General features: G+C 37.9%; 1 protein-coding gene across 7 annotated transcripts in view; it reads right to left on the reverse strand.

The window, feature by feature from the left end:
- GPATCH8 (G-patch domain containing 8) overlaps window positions 1–21,273 on the reverse strand; it is a 108,623-nt gene that overhangs the window by 56,685 nt on the left and 30,665 nt on the right. For all 7 annotated transcript variants that reach the window (XM_080827371.1, XM_080827372.1, XM_080827375.1 and 4 more), the window contains one exon: window positions 20,998–21,070. In XM_080827371.1, coding sequence (XP_080683497.1) covers window positions 20,998–21,070 — 73 coding nt within the window. The remainder of the gene's footprint in view (window positions 1–20,997; window positions 21,071–21,273) is intronic.

Here is a 21,273-nt window from a genome sequence, read left to right on the forward strand (position 1 = left end):
TCTGCCCCTCTCCCTGCTTGTATTCTCTCGCTCTCTCTCTCAAATATTTTTTAAAACTTAATTAAATTAAAATTTAAAAATTTAAAAATAAAAAAACACAAAAGCCAATTAAAAATAAAATAATAAAATAAAATAAATTGAACTAAATCCAGGTTCCCTAATTGTTTCCTTTAAAGGAGGAAAATATTTCTTAAAATCCATTAAATTAAGAACATTTTGTTGTTTACTTCACTCCAAAAGACACAACTTCCAAGAGAACACTACACACTTTCCTTAGAAGAAATTGTCCTCCTCAGCCAAAGATTAATAAATACGATGACTGTGATCTAGACAAGTAGAGAAGGGGAGAAAAAAAAAAAAAAGAAAACATACCAGGTCTAGAATATGCCAATACTGATGTATTCATGTGATGGAAAAAAAAACTGGTATTCTTATTTTCTAAATCAAAACCTTAAATATGTATTCAAATATTGAATCATTATGTACTATACCTGAAACTAATACTCTGTATAACAATTATACCTCAGCAAAAAATTACAGTAATTTAAGTATTTATTTTATTTGAGAGAGAGTGAATGAGCATGAGTGGGAAAGGGGGCAGGTGTGGGGGCAGGCAGGAGAAGAGGGATAAGGAGGCTCCCCACTGAGCAGGGAGCCGGATGCTGGGCTCCACTGGAGGGACCCCTGGATCATAACCTGAGCTAAAGGCAGATGTTTAACCAACTGAGCCACCCAGGTGACCCCCCAAAAATATCTTTCTAAAGAGAAGGAAAAAACTTCACATGTTTCATTAACCAACCCAAATTGTACTTGGTATATTTTAAAAGGTAGTTTTACTTCTACTTATATGACAAAAGTACTAACGTGCATATATAAATATGCATCTCTTGTTAATATGTGAAGCTACTATGACTTACCATAACTGAAGAGAAAATAAGGCCAAATATAAAAATTCACTGACTACAGCCACCTTGTTTCTGAGAAAATCCTTCATGAATCAGTTTTGATTTGAAAATAGAGACAGACTAATATAAGAAACTGGTCCAAAGAATTGGACTGAAGAGAAATACTTTTTCAAGAAACACTATTTTTAGAGACAAACTCCAGGAACAGAACAACTGGGAAGGAAATATTTTTAAAAAACCGTAATTTGGTAATCAGCGACACTTCAAAATCATATGATTTCCCCATAGAAGCAGATTAGAAATGAAGCTTCCTAAGTAATTAAAACACTGGTTGGACAGTCAATAGATACACGAACACCTCGATTTCTTTCTGCTGTCTCTCCCCTTACTAAGATTGAGTCAACAAATATTCATTACAAATATTTACTGAACTGCTACTACACTGCCGGAAGGCATTGGGCATATGGCAGTAATCAACACAAAGTTCTAAACCCCCATTAATTACCAATAATTAGATAAAATAATCTTACCAACTTAAACTTCTGGTGTGGGGGTGGGGCAGAACATTTATAGAGCCAATGCATATACCTGAGAATACTTAAAAATATCTGATGTTCTCTTAAGGTGTCTAAAATAGTTTTAAAAGACTGATCATAATAAAGCAGAAATAAAAGCCATCAAAGTCACAATATCCACTTTCAAAAGTGGCCACTAAACTAATTAAGTCCAAGAGCCTGTCCTGGCATCTTTAAATCTGTTTCTTACTTTTAGCAACTCAAATACATGTAAGAAATATTCTCTGATTTGCAAAACTATTCAAAATAGGACCCTTAGTAACCTACATTAATGCATTAAATATAATTTCATTTATTAAAACAGTGATTACACACAACTCACAGAAACAGAGTAAAAAATGGTACATCTATTTCCAAGCCAAAGTGTCACTTTTGCAAATTTCTCCTGAAAATAAGTCTTCAGTACCATGAAAACAATGATTACTTTCAGCATCATTTAAGTATTTTTTCTTCGTAACTATAATATGATAAATGCTACCTCCCTGAAACACTAACTGGAAACATCAAGAACATTAACTATTCCCAATAGAGTTTCTAAGTTTTGTTTTTGTTTTTTTTAAATTTTATTCCCTTATTCGAGAGAGAACAAGAGAGAGAGAGAAAGCAGGAGCAGGGGGAAAGTGAGAAGTAGGTTCCCCTTTGAGTAGGGGGCCAGACACGTGGCTCGATCCCAGGACCCAGCTCATGAACTGAGCTGAAGCCATATGGTTAACTGACTAAGCCACTCAGGCACCACCACCGCCCCCAAACCCCGAGTTCCTAAGGTTTCAAAAAAAAAAAAAAAACCACTTCCTACTCAACAGAATTCAAATTCTCCAGGACAGAACTAACTATATTCTTGCCATAGACAGTTTAGTGATCTATAGAACAACCTAAATAATTTGATTTTCAAATACAGATGTTTTCTAAGGGCATAGAAATTTGACTATGACCTAAAGAATTCCCATCCTCCATCTTACCAGGGTATCAGATCTGGCTTCCTAAGATAAAAAATAGTTCAATTTTAATCACATAGCCTAATATTACTGAACAAGGACAGAGAAGAGGCAAAATGGCATTACCAATGAACATGTTATGGAATCAGAATGTTAAATCTGAAAAGGATTCAGAGGATTCAAGGGATAATATGAGATACTCAAGCCCTTAGAAGAGAATAATAAAGGGAGTGCATGAGGTGCTTTCAATTAAAAAATTAAAAAAAAAATCACCTAAAGAAATATACTTTTACTCCAAATTAGATTGTTTTAGCTAAAATTACACCAATTCACTGAAGGCTATCTCATACTAATCATAATGTGAAGATCAATTTATTTCTTAAATCGGAAAACCAATTTAATAAATACAATTTCAGGGGGGCAGCTGGGTGCTTCAGTCAGTTTAGCATTCGACTCCTGATTTTGGCTCAGGCTGTGATCTCAGGGTCGTGAGATCAAGCCCCACATCAGGCTCCATGTTAGGCAGGAGCCTGCTTGGGGTTCTTTCTCTCCATGTGCCCCTTCCCCTCCCCTGCCATGCAGGTACACATATTCTCTCTCTTTGAAAACTAAACCATGCATACATATAATTTCAGGTTAAAATAACAAAACAAAAACAGAAACAAAAAAAACAAAACAAAAAAACATGGGGCTCAGGGGGTAAGAGAAAAAGAATATTAGGTCCTTAGTTTAAAAGGAATGTTGGGTATCACTTCTGTGCACTGAGTTTTACTTATGCTTGTATCCTGAGTAACTGACACAATATCTGGGATATAGTCATGTTCAATTAAAAGGCATTTGTTGATTCAAAAGAATGAACATGTTCATAATGGGTCTAGAACTTGTTCAGGTCTATATATTTGGTCATCATAGTGCCCTCTGCTTCATGCCATGAAACTGTGATAATTTAACTGTCTTGTACATCAAGTAATTATTTCATCAAATAGAACATAGGGCTATATTACCCAGGCCTTCATATCTCAAAAAATATGTATGTTATCATAAAGAAATATCTGAATTTTGCATTACTTAGAGACTTGTTCAATTGGTTTTATCTACTGTCATTCATTAGCAATCAAGAAGGCAGCATTACATGTTTAAGGAGTTAGACTTAAGGCTCACTTCAATATTTTTTAAGCTTGCTTGCTTATTTATTTATTCTTTCCTTCATTTATGTAATCTCTACACCCAACACGGGGCTCAAATTCACAACCCTGAGATCAATATTCTTTTTTTTTTTTTTTAGATTTTTTTAAAAATTTATTTATTTGACAGAGATCACAGTAGACAGAGAGGCAGGCAGAGAGAGAGAGGGAAGCAGGCTCCCTGCTGAGCAGAGAGCCCGATGCGGGACTTGATCCCAGGACCCTGGGATCATGACCTGAGCCGAAGGCAGAGGCTTAACCCACTGAGCCACCCAGGCACCCTGAAATCAATATTCTGACTGCACCAGTCAGGCACCCTGGCTCACTTCAATTCTTAGCAAGTGGAAAATATCTGAGTAGACAGCATCTGGAGGAGTTATGTAGATAGTAGCCAGTCCTGTGGCATACAACAATCGAACACCTTCTTAGAGCTGTATTCTCTTACTATTGGTTGAGTTTCCCATAACTACACTGAGAATTTTTTACTATTCCAGGATCCCTCAAAAACCCAAAAAAGACTTTCCAGCTTCATTTAAACTGTTCCTCCTTTACTTTCAACATTAACCCTCTCCCCAGTTCATCTTTAAATATTTGTTTTCCTGTATTTTTCTAGGAACTCTCTAAAAAGGCTGGGCTACAAAATCTCAGTTCTCCAATAAGAAATTATTTCTAAACCACGGTGTCACCTTTGACAGCCAGAGCCTGCGTCTCAGTAGGCTCCCCGACAAAACGGCTATTATCCTCACTTTCAGGTTTGGTATGCAGATCGAGAGGTAACAAATAGAAGATGCTTTGGAAACCATAACTCACTATGTAGGATGTTGAACTCTAAACCAATTATCTCCTTAAGGCTTCAGAAATTTTTTAAAAATAAAAAAAAAATTTTTAAAGAAAGAAAATTTTTAAAAATCCATTTTTTTTCATTTCCAAATTTTTAAAGAAGATTCTATTTATTTTTTTGACAAAAAGAGACACAGCGAGAGAGGGAACAGAAGCTGAGGAGTGGGAAAGGATGAAGCAGGCTTCCGCTGAGAAGGGAGCCCTACTTGGGGTTTGATCCCAGGACCCTGGGATGATGACCTGAGCCAAAGGCAGACCCCTAACAACTGAGCCATCCAGGTGCCCCTCCAAATTTGGTATTTTTAAAATAAAATGAATGATACTCTAAAATAGAAGCTGTGACAAATTATAATGTTTTACATGCAGTTTGGTGATAATGAAACAACTCTATTTGCAGATGGCAGAAAGTTATTATCCAGGATCAATAACCAAAGAGTCATCTAAAAATGTTTCCCATATACCATTCCATTAACAAAATGAGACGGAGTATGAAAAGCGATGTTACATAAATATTAAATCCAAGCCAAAAGAATGAACCTAAAGAAGCATAATTTTAGGGGTGTCTGGGTGGCTCAGTGAGTTGAGTGTCTGCTTTCAGCCCAGGTCATGATCCCAAAGTCCTGGATCGAGCCCTGAGCCAGGCCCCCTACTCAGGGAGGAAGCTGCTTCTCTCTCTCCCTCTGCCCCTTTCCCCTGCTCATGCTCTCATGTGCTCTCAAATAAATAAAATTTTTAAAAAACAAAACTAGATTTTAGCAAAACCTTCTCCAAATTAAATATATAGTTCAAATCATCTAAGAAAATATATTTAATTGAAACAAAATTGAATAAATTAAACATTGTCAAGACATTTACTATTTTACTACTATCGTCACCTGGAAGAAAACAGCAGTTATGTATGTGTACTGGAGAGCAAGATTCTAATCCACTGTGTATCAAATTAGTAATAGATGAAATCCACATGGAATATATGAATAAATTCAGAATGTCAAGTAGATTGAAATTACTCAAAAATCCCTGATTTCCTTCGCAGTCTCTGCTAAGAGTCCAGAGATCCTAGGTCATCCCTAGAATTTCTTTTTTTCTTTCTTTCTTTTTTTATTTTAACAGTTGTAAAAATCTATGATTCTATACAGTTTTGAAAGCAATTTTGTCTCTTCTTAGTTCCTATTTATCAAATACTGGCTCAGTAATGAATTTTTATATTTTCAATTATTTCTACCTGACTGGACTATTTTACTTACAAGAAATCATGATCACTATATAGTCTATATTGCTCATTTTAAAAGTTTCTTGGAGGGGCACCTGAGTGGCACAGCCCCGTAGGGGTTAGACTCTTGGTTCCAGGTAGATCATGATCTCAGCATTCCGAGATCAAGCCCCCAGTCAGGTTCCATTCTTAGCACCAAGTCGGCTTGAGACTCTCTCTCTTCTACCCCTAACCTCTCCTGCTGTCTGTCTAAAATAAATAAATCTTAAAAAAAAAAAAAAAAAAAAAAGTTTCTTGGAGCCCAAGTTAGAAACCCAGTTTCCACATAAACCAGTTTCATTTTAATAACGCAATTAAAAAATCATGTGAATTAACCGAGGACAAGAAGTCCATAATACGGTAGTGGAAACAATGTAAATCAGGCTAAGGATAAGACTATTAAGAAAAATAAACAGCATTACACTAATTCAGACCCAAAATCACTAATACATTTTTTTTTAAAGATTTTATTTATTTATCTGAGAGAGAGGGAGATCACAAGTAGGCAGAGAGGCAGGCAGAGAGAGAGGGGAAAGCAGGCTCCCCGCTGAGCAGAGAGCCCGATGCGGGGCTCGATCCCAGGACTCTGGGATCATGACCCGAGCCGAAGACAGAGGCTCTAACCCACTGAGCCACCCAGGCGCCCCCAAAATCACTAATACATTTTAATGAGTAAAAGAACCAACTGTCTAACCTACTTGCTGTAGTGAAGGTAATTTTCTGAGAAACCTATTTTATTCACATGGCCCAGAGCAAATTCTTTGGGGGCGCTTGTTCACAATGTAATCTCCTGGGGCACCTGGGTGACTGACTCAGTTGGTTAAGTATCCGATTCTTGATCTTAACTAAGATCTCGATCTCATAGTTTTAAGTTCAAGCCCTGTGTTGGGCTCCACGCTGGGTGTGAGGCCTACTTAAAAAAATAAATACAAAATAAAAAAAAACAAAAAATAAAATATAATTTCCTGAAACCTACTCCAGACCCGCTGAGTTGTGCTGGTTGGGAACCTACATTTTTAACAAGCACCCAAGTGATTCTGCGGCTCATTAGAGTTTGAAACCATTAAGTTTAATGGAAAAAGTACTGGAGTAGAGGTCAAAAGACTTGTGCATTTACAAACACAGCTCTTAGCCTTAGCAGCTGACCATGGATAAAGTTTCCCAACCTACTAAGTGGCATTATCTCCCACTTTACATATTGAGGAGGAAAATGAGACTGAATACAGGTATAAAACTTATATATCATCATGTTCAATTCCCCAGACCTCCAAATCTTTTTAAAATATGGTATACTGAGGGTATAGCAAGGAAACACCGCTTACTAGTTACAGAGCTCAAATTCAAACCCAGGTCAAATTTCAAAAGCAATCAGAAACTGGTAACCTAAAGTGAGTCAAATTTAGGTCTTCCATATGTTTTGCTTATCCCAAATTATTTTAAACTTTGAGCTAATATTTATCAAACAGGGTATTCAGCACCACCACCACCCTCCCCCCCCCCCCGCAAAGGAAAGAAAGATCTAGATTTCTGGTTCCTTTAAAAAAATTCAGAAGTTCTGGGGTGCCTAGATGAGTCAGTTGATTGAGCTTCTGACTCCTGATTTTGGCTTGGGTCGTGATCTCTGCAATCGAGCCTCATGTGGGGCTCTGCCGTCTGTGGGGAGTCTGCTTGAGATCCTCTTTCTCCCCCGCCCAACACGTGTGCGCGCTCTCTCAATCGCTGTAACAAATAAACCTTTTTTTAAAAAGGGTGGCTCAGAAGGTTAAGCGCCTGCCTTCAGCTCAGGTTATAATCCCAGGGTCCTAGGATCAAGCCCGGCACTGGGTTCCCTGCTGTGCATGGGGCCTGATTCTCCCTCTTCCTCTGCAGTGTTCTCACTCTCTCTCTCAGATAAATAAATAAAATCTTTAAAAAAACCTTAAAGTGCCAGCAGAGAGAAAAAGTATGAGAAATAAAAAGGGATGGGGTGCCTGGGTGGCTCAGTTGTCAAGGAGCTGCCTTCGGCTCAGGTCATGATCCCAGGGTGCTGGGATGGAGCCCACAGTAGCAGGCTCCCAGCTCAGCAGAGAGCCTACTTCTCCTTCTGCCTGCTGCTTCCCCTACTTGTGCTCTCTCTGTGTCAAATAAATAAATAAAACCTTAAAAAAAAAGGGGGGGGGGAGAAATTAGAATATAAGACAGAAGTTACAGTATTTCCCCCTGCTGGAGACCAATTACCAAGCATCCCTAAAAACATAGCCAAAGTTCTTACCACTCGATATAGCCTTAAGTTTCTACTGACTATACACAAATTTATGTTAATCATGAATCATATATATAACCACTTTAAGAGCCTTAAGAAAAAAAAATCACATTCACAGCTATCTTTAATTTTTCTGGCCAGAATAACTATTGTGTATTTCAATTCTGTAATACTTGCATTTCTCACCACCATCGTATCTTTCCAGAGCAGAGATGTGAGCCACCACACAGACTTTAAGTACACTACAACATACTGATTAAAAGCATAGTTTTGTTACAAGTATTCTATCACGTATTTGCTATAAGGTCTCGGGCAAAAGCACTGCTCATAATGTCAATTTCCTCATCTAAAAAACAGGAATGATATCTACTTGAAAAAAGATTTCAATCAGATAATCCATTTGCAAGCACTCACTGAACACTTAATAAATGCTAGTGACTATTATAAAGGATTAACACTAAAGCCAGTGAACAAGAGCTTGCCAGTCAGACATATGCATGAAGTAACTATACACTATGCTTCTTGGTTCATTTATCATCCTTCATATCTTTGTCTTCTTTTCCATTTCCATTGCCACCACTCTATTCTAAGTCCTCATCAACTCATACCCAGACAACTTTCTAAACAGTCTTCTACTCATCTTCAGACATACTTCGATCATACTAGCGTTTAACTTCTACCACAGATGTCCTAGCTGGTGTACTGGAAAGAACAAGAGATCACAAATCAGAGAATCTGGGGCAAGGTTTCAGCACTATGACAAAGACATTCTGAAACCATAAACCTAACATTTCTCCATCTGTAAAACGAATTTTATTATTATTTTTTAAAGACTTTATTTATTTATTTGACAGACAGAGATCACAAGTAGGCAGAAAGGCAGGCAGAGAAGGCGGGGCGCGGGGGCGCGGGGAGCAGGCTCCCTGCTAAGCAGAGAGCAGGATGCCAGGCTCAATCCCAGGACCCTGGGATCATGACCTGAGCCAAAGGCAGAGGCTTAACCCACTGAGCCACCCAGGCGCCCCCTAGTGTGTGAGTCCTGGTATAAATCTGACTTTATTTCTTCTGGATGGCTATCCAGTTGTCCCAGCATCATATAATGGCCCATCTAATCATCAGTTTCAGATACCACTTGTATCATATAAAAAAGTCCTTGTATATATTTATATCTATTTCTGGATCTTCTGTTTTCTTAAGATCTTTTTTTTTTTTTAACGATTTTTATTTATTTATTTGACAAAGCAAGGGAGGGAACACAAGCAGGGGGAGTGGGGGAGGAAGAAGTAGGCTCCCCGCTGAGCAGAGAGCCCGATGCAGGGCTCGATTCCAGGACCCTGAGATCACGACCTGAGCCGAAGGCTGAGGGTTAACCCACCGAGCCACCCAGGTGTCCCTGTAAAATGAATTTTAGATAAAATTATCTTTAACATCTTTTTGCTATGAAAGTCTCTCCTCTGATCAAAAAACTGCCTTCGGCTTACAAAATAAAGCATTACACTGGAGCAGTATTAAAGCCTTCTGCATTCAGTGTGGGTAGTTAAAAGCAGTTTTGAAATGTGAAAAAAAACAAGGTTTGCATTCTGATACCCTTGTTTACTGGCTGCTTACTCTTGGGCAGCTTACTAAGCTTCTCTAAGTCTCAGTTTCTTCTGCAAAATGAGAATAACAGCAATTATCTCACAGACTTGCTCTAAGAACTAAATATTTGTTAAGTGCTTAGCACACAGTAAACAGTCAGTAAGTATCTGATTTGTGCCTATTCAAACCTATTTCCCATCACTGCCTTCTACTTATGGTTTCCAAACTGCTCTTGGAGACCTAGCTAGAACTCTGCTTCAACCAAAACAACTGTGTCATCCACCAACTCCCACCCCACCTTTCATATATATATATATATTCAACCTCAAAAAAAATCTTTGGAGAGGTTCTTCTAAAAATAGTATGAAAGGTGTATGGGGGGATGAGGTAACTGGTGATGGGCACTAGGGAGGGCAAGTGATATAATGAGCAACGGTGTTACATGCAACTGATGAATAACTGAATGCTACATCTGAAACTAATGATAAACTTACTACATGTTAATTAGCTGCATTTAAATAAAATAAATTATAAAGAAAAGAAAAATAAATAAAAACAGTATGAAAGTTCTATGGGCATTCCTACTCCAGCCAGCCATGGAGTAATCACCTTGTATACATCAGTATCTCCTGTCTTTGGTAATATTCATTCCTCCCTCCTCAAGACTTCATTGTGTCACTCCTCCTTCTGAGGACTTACACCATTTACTGTAATAATCCTCTCCCCGCTTAACTCCTAAAATGAATAGCAAACTCTATGAGTAAGGGCAGTATCTTATAATACTATGTATACTCTTTATAATGGTCTCTTGAACAAAGTAAATATTCAATAAATGTGTAAATAACTCCATGTAATTCTTCACCAATGTCTCCTTCAAAGTAATCTACCATGATAAAATCCAATCTGCTTCTGTAAATAGTTCACTCTCTTCTCTTAGTTAAAAAAGCAGGGGGGGGGCCGGGCAGGCGGGCGCTGGCTGGCTCACTCAGAAGAACACACGACTCTTGGTCTCAGGGTTATGAGTTTAAGCCCCAGGTTAGGTGTAGAGATTACTTAACAAAATCTTTTAAAAAGATATATAAATATAATAAAAGTTTACCTAGATTCACTTAAAAAAAAAAAGGTACTAGAATGATAAAATAGCTTTCTGTATTTAATCGTTCCAAATTTTCATTTGAAAACCTTGCCACGTCTTTTCTAGTTATTTTGCCACAAACTTAACACATATTTAATGTCTTCTTATGTATCTTTTAAATGTGATGATCTCTATACTTAGAAACAAGTAGTCCTATACGTCTATCCTCCCCCAACTACTCTTATTTCCAGTTACCAGCTTTTTCTGAGAAGAGCAAAGGTATACATATAGGAACATTGATTTCAAAGTCATACTTATACTTAACAGCAGAGACTCAGTACCTATATGACCTTTCCAAAACTGTTCCTTTATTTATGAAATGATTATAATAATATTTCATTAAGTGGACCATACAAAACATTTAGATTCTAAATCAATGTTTGGCACATAATATGTACCAAGCGTAATTTCCTTTTCCCAAAGGAAAATAAATTTCAAAAGGAAACTAATATAAAATGACAACAACTTAGATTTTACAAAGACTCTACCCACAAAATTTATCTATGTCATTATACTATTAAAGCTTATTGGGACACCTGGCTGGCTCAGCCAGCAGAGCATACAACCCCTGATCTTGGGGCTGTGAGTTCGAGCCCTATGTTGAGTTCAGATTGCTTAAAAATAAAATTTAAAAAAAAAAAAAAAAGGAAAGCTTATTTTTCTCAACCAAAGAATGATTTTTCTTAGAAAGTTAGTGAAGATCAACAATCTAGTTTAACAAAGAAGTCTATTTTTTCTTTTCTTTTTCTTTTTTTTGTTTTTTAAGGGAGGGGGTGGGGGGAGCAAATCTTGAGCAGCTCCATGCCCAGCACAGAGCCCAGTGCTGAGTTTGATCTCACAGCCCTGAGATAATGACCTGAGCTGAAATCAAGAGTCAATGCTTAACTAAGTGATCCACTCAGGCACCCCAAGTCTAAAATGTAATACTACATATTTCTATTCTGTGCTATTGAATCCAAGTCTAGTTTTCCTTCAGTCATAAAATGTAGTAAGAACATTGTTATTACTAATCCAGACCCTACCCACCTATATTCACCATTTATTTGCTAACTGAAAACAGAACAGGGATTGCGGGGGGGGGGGGGGGGGGACATATACATGAAAACAAAGAAACACACCCTATTTTACTACTCTGCTCTAATTCTGCCTACTCTTTTCCAAAATAATTTTCCCTATATACAGATTTTTAAAGTAAGCTCCATGCCCAGAGTGTAGCCCAACATGGAGCTTGAACTCACCACCCTGAGATCAAGACCTGAGCTGAGATCAAGGGTTGGATACTTAACTAACTGAGCTACCTAGGTGCCCCAACTTTTGTATTTCTAAATAGCAATATAAGTAGGGGCACCTGGGTGGCTTAGTCAGTTAAGCATCTGCCTTCGGCTCAGGTCATATCCCAGGGTCCTGGGATGGAGTCCCACGTGGGGCTCTCTGCTCAGCGGGGAGTCAGCTTCTCCTCTCCCTCCGTCTGCTTCTCTGCCTGCTTGTGCTCTCTCATTCTCTGTCAAATAAATTTTAAAAAATCTTAAAATAAATGAATAGCAATGTAAGTGTATCAATTTTAAAAGGATACAATAAAAAGCAACTCAGTTTCCCTCAGAGTCTGCCTTTACAAGGATTTTTCTCAGCACAGTCAAGAAAATACAAACATAAATATATAGGTATACCTCACAGGACGTACCTGTTTAAGGTTTCATACTGGAATGCTTCAGTTCATGGCTCTCAACACGATATATTCGGCCGAAGATTTTATACAGTAAAATGTTTACATTTCATTCTCAAAAATCTAATTTAGCACTTTTAAGAAAAAGGTATGTGAGTAATCTAGAACTACATTTCACATACACTAGAATTTTGGAAAAGCTTAAGTATCAACAAAAGGGACAGACATGTTACTATACAACCATATTAATTACTTGGCAATAAAGAAGAAATGTTTAAGCCCTTTATATCCTAGCAATTAAAAAATTTAAATATTTATATATATTTTTATATATTTTTAATAATATTTTTATATATTTATTTGTCAAAGAGAGCGCAAGCAGGAGGAACAGCAGGCAGAGGGAGAAGCAGGCAGAATTCAATCTCAGGACTCTGGGATCATGACCTGAGCCAAAGGCAGATGCTTAACTGATTGAGCTGCTTAACTGAATGAGCTACCCAGGTATCCCCCTGGCAATTTTTTTTTTAATTCACAAATAGACAGCTATATTTTGAAAACTGCCTGGGGGTTTGGGGGTTAACAAATAACTCATTTTAAATAACGGTGAACAGGTACCTAAATAAGGTCTTCACACAGGTAGGTGGTCTGATTCTGGAGAACAAAATACTGATTTTAAGTAGGAGATAAATATAAGTGTGTGGGTGTGTATCTATGTATGTAATTACCACAAATGGTAGTTTAATATATACCACACATTGTTCTGTACATTGTTTTCTACTTATTGTACCTTGGAAATTGTTCTACATATACCAAATACACACTAAGCTACTTCCATCCCTTTAAAGCAGCATGGTTTCCCTTTATACATCTTTAGTATTCTATTTCTTCAAATCCAAAATGCCATTAACCACAAACACAATATTTTATATGCCTGAAAGAAATTTAACAGCTGCCAATTATAACTATAATGCCATTAATAAGATGCAATTAATTTTACCTTTATTAAAATATGAAAAAAATGTCTTGGAATCAATGATATGTGGTGGACTCTTTCCAATTTTTCATTTTTACAAAGCAAAGTGACATAATAACCTTGATCAAACATTATTTTGTGCATTTCAAAGAGTAAGTGAAGAACAGAAAATCAGGATTGCTGACCTCAAGAATACATGCATTTTATTTTAAAAGATTTATATATTTGAGGGGGTGAGTAGTAGAGGGAGACAAAGAACCCCAAGCAGACTTCCCACCGAGGGTGGAGCCCAACACAGGCCTGGATCTCATGACCCCAAGATCACAACCCGAGCTGAAATCAAGAGCCAGACATCCAACTGACTGAGCCATCCAGGTGCCTCAGTATACATGCATTTTAATCTCTAAGTAATTTAGATTGTTCTCTGCAGTGGTTTACCAATTTATTTTACTGATTATGATGTAAATACCTGTCTTCCCAAATCATGACCAGGTAAATTTTTTTTAACCTTTCCAATGCAAAAGTGAAAAATTGTATCTTGTAGTTATTAAAATGCATATTTCTATTATGAAAAGAACAGAGTATTTTCATACACTTAAAGATCATTTGCGAGGCACCTAGGTGGCTCAGTTGTTGAAGCCTGCCTTTGGCTTGGGTCATGATCCCAGGGTCCTGGGATCGAGCCCCGCCTTGGGCTCACTGTTCTGTGGGGAGACTGCTTCTCCCCCTCCCATTCCCCCTGCTTGTGTTCCCTCTTTCGATGTGTCTCTCTTTGTCAAATGAATAAATAAAATCTTTAAGAAAAAAAGATCATTTGCATTACTTTTCTATAAACAACATTCATATCATCTCTTTAGGCTGTAAGTCTTTCATGCAACAGATAAATACATGAAGGAAACTTCTCCTTCGTCTATAATGAGATATTGCAAATATTTCCCCCAACTGTTATTTGTTTTATTTACAATGAAATATAGTAAAATGTATCCTTTTTTAATGGCTTCTGGGTTTGGGGTTAAACTTAGAAAAGAAGAGGTCTAGGGGTACCTGGGTGGCTCAGTGGGTTAAAGCCTCTGCCTTCAGCTCAGGTCATGATCCCAGGGTCCTGGGATTGAGCCCCACATCAGGCTCTCCGCTCATCAGGGAGCCTGCTTCCTCCTCTCTCTCTCTGCTTGCCTCTCTGCCTACTTCTGATCTCTGTCAAATAAATAAATAAAATCTTTAAAAAAAAAAAAAAAGAAAGAAAAGAAAAGAAGAGGTCTACATCCATACCACCTTGAACATGCCCAATCTCATCTAAACTTAAAAATGTTCTCATTCTAAGACAACTGTCATATGAGCTCTCTGATATGAGGAATTTGAGAGGTAGGGTGGGGGGTTATAGGGGGTAGGGAGGGAAAAAATGAAACAAGATGGGATCAGGAGGGAGACAAACCATAAGAGACTCAATCTCAGGAAACAAACTGAGGGTTGTTGGACGGTGGGGAGGGGAGGGATAGAGTGGCTGGGTTATGGACATTGGGGAGGGTATGTGCTATGGTGAGTACTGTGAATTGTTTAAGACTTATGATTCACAAACCAGTACCCCTGAAGCAAATAATACCTTATATGTTAATTTTTTAAAAATCCTTATTTCAACATTATTATTTTTAAGTAAGCTCTATGCCCAATGTGGGGCTTGAATTCATGACCCCAAGATCAAGAGTCGCATGTGCTACCGACTGAGCCAACCAGGTGCTCCTTCAACATTATTTTTATTTGTTTTTTTCAAGGTTTTATTTATTTTATTTGTCAGAGAGAGAGAGACACAGAGAAAGCACAAGCAGGGAGAGTGGCAGGCAGAGCGAGAAGCAGACTCCCCACTGAGCAAGGAGCCTGATGCAGGACTCTACACCAGGACCCTGGCATCATGACCCAAGCCAAAGGCAGCCACTAAACCAAATGAGCCACCCAGGCATGACTCCAACATTATTTTTAAAATAATGCTGGGGTGCCTATGTGGCTCAGTCGGTTAAATGTCTGTCTTCGGCTTGGGTCATGATCCCAGGGTCCTAGGATAGAGTCCCACATCAGGCTCCCAGCTCAGCGGCGAGTCTGTTTCTCCCTCTCCCTCTGCCCCTCCCTCTCTACTTGTGCTCTCTCTCAAATAAAATCTTTAAAAGTAAATAAAGTAAAATAAAATAATTATCCCAGTGCACACCCTAATGATCTTATTGTTTTTAACATTTAAATATTTTATCCATCTTGAATACATGTCAGGGTAAGGCAGCACAGTGAGAATCCAACTTTTTTTCTGGGTGGCTCACCAGTTTTCCCAATGCCACCATTAAGCAGTTGGGGTTCTTCTCAGACTGTGCAAATTAGGCTCAGAAGTGGCAATAACTAATGATCTTAGAATTAGTGAAACAGACACCAAAATCCGGGGTTCGGAGACCCTAAAATGCACAGAGCACTAAAAATACAGATCCAGGAGTCAATTATCTAGCACATACTGAGGACATTATAGCTACTATACTGTAAATTCTGGGAAATACAGACTAGCAAGACAGTGCTTCTCTACTTTTTTTTTTTTAAAGATTTTATTTATTTATTTGATAAAGTGAGTATGGGCAGGGCGAGCAGCAGAGGGAGAGTGAGAAGCAGGCTCCCTGAACAGGGGGCCCCATGTGGGGCTAAATCTCAGGACCCTGGGATCATGACCTGAGCCGAAAGCAGATGCTTAACCAACTGAGCCTCCCAGGTGCCCCTCTATTTTTTTTTTTAATTATATTTAGGTTTCTGATTAAGACCTAAAGATGGGGGGCAACTGGCTGGCTCAGTCAGTGAGTGTGTGACTCTTGATCTTAGGTTGTGAGTTCAAGCCCCACAACGGGTGTACAGATTACTTAAAGTTGGTAAGAAAAAGGACCTACAGATGGATTATCTCCAATTCAATTCAAACATCTAAATCTATACAGCAGAGGTGTTAACAGCAATCAGCATCTACATAGCATTTTATAGTTTTTATAAAGCGAGTTCATAATTTATATTAATTTACTTCACCCCGTAACTGTGAATAAATGAGCAAAAATTTTATTGGACTGAAATTTATTGGACTGAAAAAATAACTCTGTGATGGTAACTTGTCCCTTTACTTAAAGTAAGAGGCAGAGCCAAACTCAAACCTAGATCTTGTATTTTGAAATGCTGCTCACACTGCCTTCACATCCTACACCAAGTATTTTTACACAAAACCAGACAAGACTCCCTACACTCAATGAACTTGGAGTGATTTGTCAATTACATATTCAGACTGATCACATACTTAATTCTAAGCATGAAAAGAGTACATAAAAGTATAAAACTCAAGAAACCTTCAAAGATCTACAATAGTTTAAAAGAGCAAGACTTGGGGAACAGGAACAATGTCTTACCTACTTTGTCCCTGGCTTATGCTATTTATAGCCAGTATAGCTAGAATGCATTATTATCTCAGTATATGTGTTGGTTGTCTGTTATTGATTGAACCTTCTAGACAGGGTGAGCTATGAAACAATAGCAGACCCCATCCATTTTTCCCAGGGGCTGAACTTTTGCTTGTGATTTAAAAACAAAAAACCACCAAATAATCAAAAAGCATCTAGACAATGTAACAAAGAGAGTTTAGGTACCCCACGTCTGAGCTACACCTACTGACTATACATTTCACAGCAAAATAAAGATTTCAGCTGCATTCCATTCCATTTTATTTTTTTTTAAAAGACTTTTATTTATTTGACAGAGAGAGAGATCACAAGTCGGCAGAGATACCATTTATCTTGCATCACGCTAATTTTTTTTTTTTAACAGCCTTGAGAAAATCTTTTTGTGATAGATTTTCTTTGAGAAAATTAATCCTGCTTCCTCCTGGCCTTAAGAAGATTTTTTTAAAAGATTTTATTTATTTGACAGAGATCTCAAGTAGGTAGAGAGGCAGGCAGAGAGAGAGGGAGAAGCAGGCTCCCCGCTGAGCAGAGCCTGATGCAGGGCTTGATTCCAGGACCCTGAGATCATGATCTGAGCTGAAGGCAGAGGCTTATCCCACTGAGCCACCCAGGCACCCCCTCCATTCCATTTTAAAGCTGCCAGAACGTTATAAAACAATTTCAAGAAACAAATCTTATCCAACTGCCAAAAAATACAACTATCATTCACTGTTGCTTTATTCCAAATTAAATACATCCTCTGCCTCTACAAGCAATTGTCCAAAAGAAATTGTATTTTCTCTGTGTTGTTCCCTTCAGACACCTTGTCAACATATCTTTTCTACAAGTCTTTTTTTTAAATACTAGCAATCACTTATCTGCCACATACAATAAAAGTTCTTTTTTTAAACTTCTGAAATATCTTAATACTAAGGGAGAAAAAAAGTGGTAAGAATAAAGGAAATTAGAGTACAAAAATAAACCCAATTTATAAAGTACAAATTTCTATCCTGCCACAGATAATCTCATTCCAGAGTCAGCATACCCTATTCCCCAATCTATCCAGTGATAAGATATTTGCACCGTAACCTCCAAGGATGACACTCTTTGTAAAAACCTTGGATGAGTAATAAATAATTTTTATTTTTTTTTAAAGATTTATTTATTTGAGAGAGAGAGAGAAAAGGAGAGGGGTGGAGGGGCAGGGGAAGAGGGAGAAGCAGACTCCCCGCTGAGCTGGGACCCAGACTAGGGTTCCATCCTAGGACCATGATATCATGACCTAAGCCAAGGGCAGACACTTAACCAACTGAGTGAGCCACCCATGCACCCCTGGTAGAAATAATTTTTAAATGTTAACAAAATATCCTGAAGAGATCAGGTTTAAATTTTAGTAGATGGCTTTTTTTTTTTTAAGATTTTATTTATTTGACAGAGAGAGATCATAAGTAGAGAGGCATGCAGAGAGAGAGGGAGAAGCAGGCTCCCCGCTGAGCAGAGAGCCCAATGGGGGATTAAGCAATCCCAGGACCCTAAGATCATGACCTGAACCAAAGACAGAGGCTTAACCCACTGAGCCACCCAGGCGCCCCGTGGATGGCTATGTTAAAGATGTCAGAGCCCTAAAATAAAATAAAAAGGAGAACTGACAGAATTTACAAAGCAATGAGCCCAGAAATTACATGCTATGAAATACTAAAAAGGCATTATCATTTTCACTAGATCGACTAGATAACCATTTTCTTCAATGGTTATCTGTAGTAAAGGTTTGGTATAATGAAAAAAATCTGTCATGAGTTACATGCCATAAATGTGGCCACATTCTAGGTCAGATCATGTGGTTATTACAGACAACTATGCAAGAGGAGTATGCACACTGCTGAATCTGACACTAAAAAAATAAAGATCCATTTACAAAACCATTAAACTCAGCTTTAACATTGGTAATACAATTAAGATTCCCTTCTCAAGGGTAAAGATACAATACCAGCCACTCAAAACAGATGGGCTTTGCACAATAATTGTGAATTTAGTGAACACTACTGATGGTAGTGTTAAAATGTTTAAGTCATGTTTAAGATGAGAGGTGCCTGGGTGGCAAAGTCATGATCTCAGGGGCCTGGGATCCAGCCTGCACTGGGCTCCCTTCTAGGCAGGGAGTCTGCTTCTCCCTCTCCCTGCTCTTATGCTCTTGCTCACTCATGTGCTCTCTCTCTCCCTCTCAGATAAAAAAATAAAATCTTTTAAAAACAGAAAAATAATAAAATGGTTAAGATGGAAAAAGAAGGTTAAGATGGTAATTTTACGTTATGTGTATTTTACCAAAATTAAAAAGAAAAAAAAGAGATGGGCTTCAAATTCCCTTTGTAATTTAGATGAATAAGGGTCTTAAGATTTATTAAATGTTTACTATATGCCTGCAACCATGAAGATGGGAGTTAAAATATGAATAAAACCTCTTTTCAAGGAGTTCAAAGCTCAAAACACAACCAAAATTCTATGGTTTTTTGTTTGTTTGTTTTTGCTTTTGTTTTTGTTTTTTAGTACTCATTTACTTGATAGAGAGAGCCAGAGAGCACCAACACGGGGAATGGCAGAGGGAGAAGGAGAAGCAGGCTCCCCATTGAGCAGGGAGCCCGATGCAGGCTGATCCCAGGATCCTGGGACCATGACACGAGTGAAGGCAGACACTCAACCGACTAAACCACCCAGGCACCCCTACAGTATTCTTAAGGTAAAAGTTAAATTTTTCTATCACTGAAAAACAAGTGAGTATTCAATTACCTTCCTTTTCTTAAATTCACTTTCTCTTACTCTTTCTTTTCCTCTGCTAGGTATACTTTAAAGTCTCTGATGCTTACAAATGAAAAATTCTGTGATTCAAACAGATTTGCTCTTAACTGTATTTCTTGTACCAACTCATTTTGAACTCATTTTGCAATGAGTTCTTGTGCCACTGAGAAAACAAGTTTAATGGTAATCAAATCTTTCTATCTCCCCCCCCAAACCAGATTACTGTTTAGTAATAAATACTAATTTTAATAGAACTACTAGGATTATAATTTAAAAAGCAAAGGTTTTAGGGGGCACCTGGGTAGCTCAGTCAGCTGAGTGTCCAACTCTTGGTTTCAGCTCAGGTCATGATCTCAGGGTCGTGAAATCGAGCCCCTCATCAGGCTCCACACTCAGTATGGAGTCTGCTTGTCCCTCTCCCTCTGCTCCTCCCTCCCACCCCCACTCTCTCTCAAAAAAATAAAATCTTAAAAAAAAAAAGCAAAGGTTTTAAAGACTAGAACATTCCACTTTATGCCCTATCCTGTGCCCTTAACACACACAACTAAGCTGATTAGACTTCCCAAACTGTAAAAATCTATTTCCAAAACTCAAAGAATTAGTCAATAAAAGTATACCTCTCCCCAAAGATCCCTTTATACAATGAGACCCCTCCCCATGACTAGAAGTAGTAGTGCAATGATTCCCATCATTTCTGAAGTAGTGTTCACATCCGCGAAGAATAAACAGTAGCTCATGAACATGAAGGAGCTAAAAAGTGAACAGAGTTGGTTTCCAACTAACAAGTACTCAAAAGCAGAAATGTTAATATTTTGTTTTTATCCAAATGATTACTATAGTTAAACGAAAAATAAATGTAATGGAAATTTTAAGTCATATATTTTCCAGAGGCTGATCTGAACCTGAGAAACTGACCTCTGCTCAGAGTCTTAGGAAACAAACGTCTGCTTCCATTTTTTGTTTTCTGTGGGTTAACTCTTCTCTCTACTACTATGTGGATTCTGACTGCAGAGAAAAAGAACCATGGGTAATCACCAGCTTCAGGGAAAATTTGGAAAGGCAAAAATTAAATTCTGCTGTTGAATGGCTCCTTTTATAATACTGAAGCCACAATACAACATGGCTAAATGACACAAAGAAAGCACACTCTGAGACAGTGTGTTTCTTTTACTCCACCCACCCATCACCCATCGCCCCCACCAAAAAAATTTAAAACCAGTCCAGCCATACATACACAATGTTTGACCTGAAAGTATTCATGACACAGCAGTTCACTCTTGCAAACTATTAGCATAATAGTAACTTAAAATACAGTTATAGGAAAAATGTAGACTGTTCTAGGGGAGAAAAGGCAGGGGGAAAAAGCCCAAACACTTAAGGGGAAAAAAAAAAAAAAAAAGACAATCAATATATTCAAGCATAAGATCAAATCAAAAACACCGTTTTCTTTTTCTTTCTTTCTTTTTGTACATTTAAAAAACTTACCCTGAAGAGATTTTCCCAATCCCTGGCCCAGCTTCCACCCATGTTTCTGGAGTAAGCGATGTCCAATATTATCCTGACAGACAGAACAGAGAGACAAACCAAAAATATTCCAATAATATATTCTTCCCTTCCTAGTGACATTTAAACAGGTGATGAGCAAGAGATAATTCTACATATTGCATGCAAAAAGATGCTAATAATAGGGTAAATGTGCCCAATAAAAGGGGCATTAATGTAAAAAGAAATGCTGGCCAATATTTTATATGGGAAGAACAT

The sequence above is a fragment of the Martes martes genome (genome assembly GCF_963455335.1).
Source record: "Martes martes genome assembly, chromosome: 16".
Taxonomy (NCBI): Eukaryota; Metazoa; Chordata; class Mammalia; order Carnivora; family Mustelidae; genus Martes; species Martes martes.